Source organism: Scyliorhinus canicula, unplaced genomic scaffold (genome assembly GCF_902713615.1).
Source record: "Scyliorhinus canicula unplaced genomic scaffold, sScyCan1.1, whole genome shotgun sequence".
Classification (NCBI taxonomy): domain Eukaryota; kingdom Metazoa; phylum Chordata; class Chondrichthyes; order Carcharhiniformes; family Scyliorhinidae; genus Scyliorhinus; species Scyliorhinus canicula.
The window spans coordinates 3,199-7,267 of NW_024056015.1; the positions used below are offsets into that span (position 1 = coordinate 3,199).

General features: G+C 46.5%; 1 gene segment (V, D, J or C); it reads right to left on the minus strand.

Annotated features, from left to right (window-relative positions):
* Positions 1–455: 455 nt before the first annotated feature.
* Positions 456–964, minus strand: LOC119961599 (the record flags this gene model as incomplete). The annotated part of the segment is given in 2 exon segments: positions 456–812; positions 919–964. Coding segments are annotated over 2 exon segments (403 nt in total), but the record flags the coding sequence as incomplete, so codon positions are not given.
* Positions 965–4,069: the final 3,105 nt, after the last annotated feature.

Genomic DNA, 4,069 nt, shown 5'->3' on the forward strand with positions numbered 1-4,069 from the left:
CAAACTGTACATCACACATAAATGGCAGACTGCACATCACAGAAACGTGTTAGACTGTTCTTCACACAAAGATGGCAGACTGTACGTCGCACAAACATGGCGAACGTCCTTTTGTTGTATGTCTGACGCTTGTGGCCCACATTTGAGGGATATTTCGTGTGAACAACCACTTTCTCGGGAAAATCGTAAAATACAGCCCTGATTTTAAAAGAAGTCTGAGTTGATCAGTAGGTAGAACAGTTCAACTGTCTCATTGATTCTGTGACGGATTTCTCCGCCTAATTCTATTCTCTAGTTTGTTTTGTCGGCCGCTGCTGGAAACATATTTGTGACAGTTTGATTCGAGGTTAATGTGGGTTCTGCCATCGATTTGAGTTTGAGCGCCTGACAGCGCCGGTGATAAGTGTGGCTGCGTCTGCTCTAGATTCTACACACGAAGAGGAGCTCTCACTTACAATGTAAAAACAGTTTTTGTACAGGGGTGAGGCTGCTTTGCATCACTGTGAGGCTGAAAGCGCAGTAATACACGGCAGCATCACTCAGCTGCAGATCCCCGATAGTCAAACTGAGGAATTTCTTCGAGGTCTGGAGGTCAGTTGAGAAACGGACTTTAGCAAAGTCTGCTTTATCTTCATAACCCCCCGAGTGCTTCCTGAGTAAAAACTCGAGCTGTGAGTCTGGATGTTGGCGGTACCAAAATAAATAATAGTTGCTTTGTATCGTATCATAGGTACAGTTCAAAATCACCGCTTTTCCTTCCGTCTGAACATCTGAGGACAGCGGCTGAGAGACAGAATCTCCATGACTCTGATCTGCAAAACATGTTCAAACGATTAAAGATCAGACGGACATGTGCTCAAAATTCAGATCCGACCCATGTTTTAGAAATGAAAAAAAATATGATGTGTCCACAAATACCTGTTAGAAATGCTCCCCACACAACCCAGATGCTGAGGAGCCGCATTGCCGCTGACCGCTCTGTAAAAGGGGAATCCGAGATCTGAAACCGTCCGTCCTCATCCCCACCCTCAATAATCTGATGACGTATTTCAGAATGCTCAGACGTCAGTTCCGTATTTCGCCAGTGGCACGGTGTGATTGGTTGATTAGAACTGGCTGTCACTGAATGGGTTGTTGGGTTACGGGTATAGGGTGGATACGTGGGTTTGAGTAGGGTGATCATTGCTCGGCACAACATCGAGGGCCGAATGGCCTGTACTGTTCTATGTTCTAGATGCTGGAAGGATGATTCCCCTTTTGCGGGGAATCTATAAACAGGGGATGCAGCTTACAATATGGAGTCTCCCAATAATGCTGGAGATGGAAGGAATTCGTTTTCTCAGAGGGACATTAAACTTTGGGATTCTTTTTCCCAGAGAACACTGGAGGCCGGGTCATTGAATAATTTTGGTGGAGGTCTTTGAATTATAATGGGTGTCAATGTGTCATAGGGATCAGGCGGAAATGTGGAGTAAAGGGGCTGGTTTAGCTCACCAGACTAAATCGCTGGCTTTTAAAGCTGACCAAGCAGGCGAGCAGCACAGTTATATTCCTGTACCAGCCTCCCTGGACAGGCGCCGGAAGGTGGCGACTAGGGGCTTTTCACAGTAACTTCATTGAAGCCTACTCGTGACAATAAGCCATTTTCATTAAAGGCAAAGATCAGATCAGCTCTGGTCTGACTGAATGTCAGGACAGGTTCGAGAGCAGAGTGCTCGATTGGAACTCTTTGTTCTTACATTTGTCCGTACATATAGGTGAATTAGCTGCCCAAAACTTTGCTGTGTTGGTTTTATTAAAGGCGGAAGAAAGTCAGTGAAGTCTAGTTTCCTGTTTATTATTCCTGAAATAATATAGACATGTACTGTGGGTACTGCCCTAAATGATGGCATAACAGAAGAACACATCAGGATATAATGTTTTCATTGTGCAGTTAATTTTGACATTGCTGACTTCTTCAAAGGACCATTCAGGAATAAATAGTTACAGTTTTCGTTTGTAGTTATTTCGAACGCAACATAGACGGGAAAGTAAGCATCAATAACACCCTCTTCTCATTCATCACCCCATGGGGTGGTGGTGGTGTAGTGATAATATCACTGGAAAAGTAATTCAGGCATCCATATTAATGGCTTGGGGAAAGTGTTGCAAATCCTGCCCTGGGAGCGAGATAAATGTAAATTTAATTAATATGAAAAGCTAGTGTAATTAATGGCACCCGGAAACTGTCGGTGGAAATCTACCTGGTTCGTTCGTGTACTTTATGGGAGGAAATCTGCCTGCCATACCTGCCGAGGCTGTGTGTTACTCCAAACCAAAGGTATGGCTTTTTAAAAATATCTTTTACGGAATGTGGGATTCGCCGGCTAGGGGAGCATTTGTTGCCCCTGCCTAATTGCCCTTGGCAAGGTGGCAATGAGCTGCCTTCTTTAACCACTGCAGTCAATGCGATGTAGTCACGCCCACTGTGGTATTGGGGAGAGAGTTCCAGGATTTTGACCCAGCGACAGTGAAGGAACAGCAATAGATTTGCAAATCAGGATAGCGGGTGACTTGGAGGGGAACGTCTAAGTGGGGGGGGGGGGGGGGCTTCCCAGATATCTGCTGCTCTTTACCTTCCAGATTGCAGTGGTCGTGAGTTTGGAAGGTGTTGCCAAAAGAGACTTGGTAAGTTCCTGCAGTGCATCTTGCAGTTGGTACACATTGCTGCTACTGTGCATCAGTAGTGGAGGGAGTGAATGTTTGTAAAGGGCCTGCCAATCAAGCGGCTGTTTTGCCCTGGATAGTGTTGCGCACGTCTTGAGTGTTGTTGGAGCTGCACAAATCCAGGCAGGTGGAAGTACTCTATCACACTCCTCAGTTGTGCTCAGTAGATGTTGGACAGGCTTTGGGGAGTGAGAAGGTGAGTTACTCGCCCCAGGTTTCCGCGCCTCTGACCTGCTCCTGTAGCCACAGTATTTAGATGGCTAGTCCGGTTCAGTTTCCAGTCAATGGTAACGCCTAGGATTTTGATAGTGGGAATTTAGTGATGGCAATGTTATTGAATCGCAACGGGGAGCGATTTGAATCTCTCTTATTTGAAATGGTAATTGCCTGGAAATTTTGTGGCGCTTGAATATTACTTGCCACGTGTTAGCCTTATCGTGGGTGTCTGGGTCTTGCTGCTTTTGCACGCGCACTGTTTCAGTGTCTGAGGATTCAGGAATGATGCTGAACATTGTGCAATCATCAGCGAACTTCCCCACATCTGATCGTATGTTGGACAGGAGGTCACTGATGAAGCAGCTGAAGATAGTTGGGCCTGGGACACAACCCTGAGTTACTCCTGCAGTGATGCCCTGGAGCTGAGATGACTGACCTCCAACAAACACAATCATCAATAATCTTCCTTTGTGCTAGGTATTACTCCGGCCAGTGGATGCCTCTTCCCCCCCCCCCCCCCCCCCCACCCCCACCATGGACTTCAGTTTGGCTAGGGCTCCATGACGCCATACCCGATCACATGCTGCTTTGATGTCAAGGGCAGTCACTCTCACCTCACCTCCGAAGTTCTCGTTTTTCCATGTTTAAAGCAAGGCTGTAAGGAGGTCTGGAGCTGAGTGGCCCTGGCCGAACCCAAACTGGTGTCAGTGAGCACGCTATTGCAAATATGTGCCGCTTTATAGAAGAGTTGAGGACCCCTTATAACACGCTCCTGATAATTGAAAGTGGACTCATTGGGCTGGTAATTTGTTATGTAGGATCTGTCCTTTTTTGTGAAAGGGAGCTAATTCGACAATTTTCCACATTGCCAGGGAGATGCCAGTATTGCAGCTGCACCGGAACAGCTTGGTCAGGCGTGTGGTAAGTTCTCGATTAGAAGTCTTCAGTACTTTGCCGGAATATTGTCAGGGCCCATAGCCGTTGCACTATCAGTGCTGTCAGCCTGCTCTTGCTACACGTGGAGTGAATCCTATTGGCTGAAGTCTGACATCTGGGATGCATGGATCTTTGCAGGAGATCGAGATGGATCATCCAATCAGCATTTCTGGTTAAAGATTATTGTCTTTTTCACAAATGTGCTGGGTTC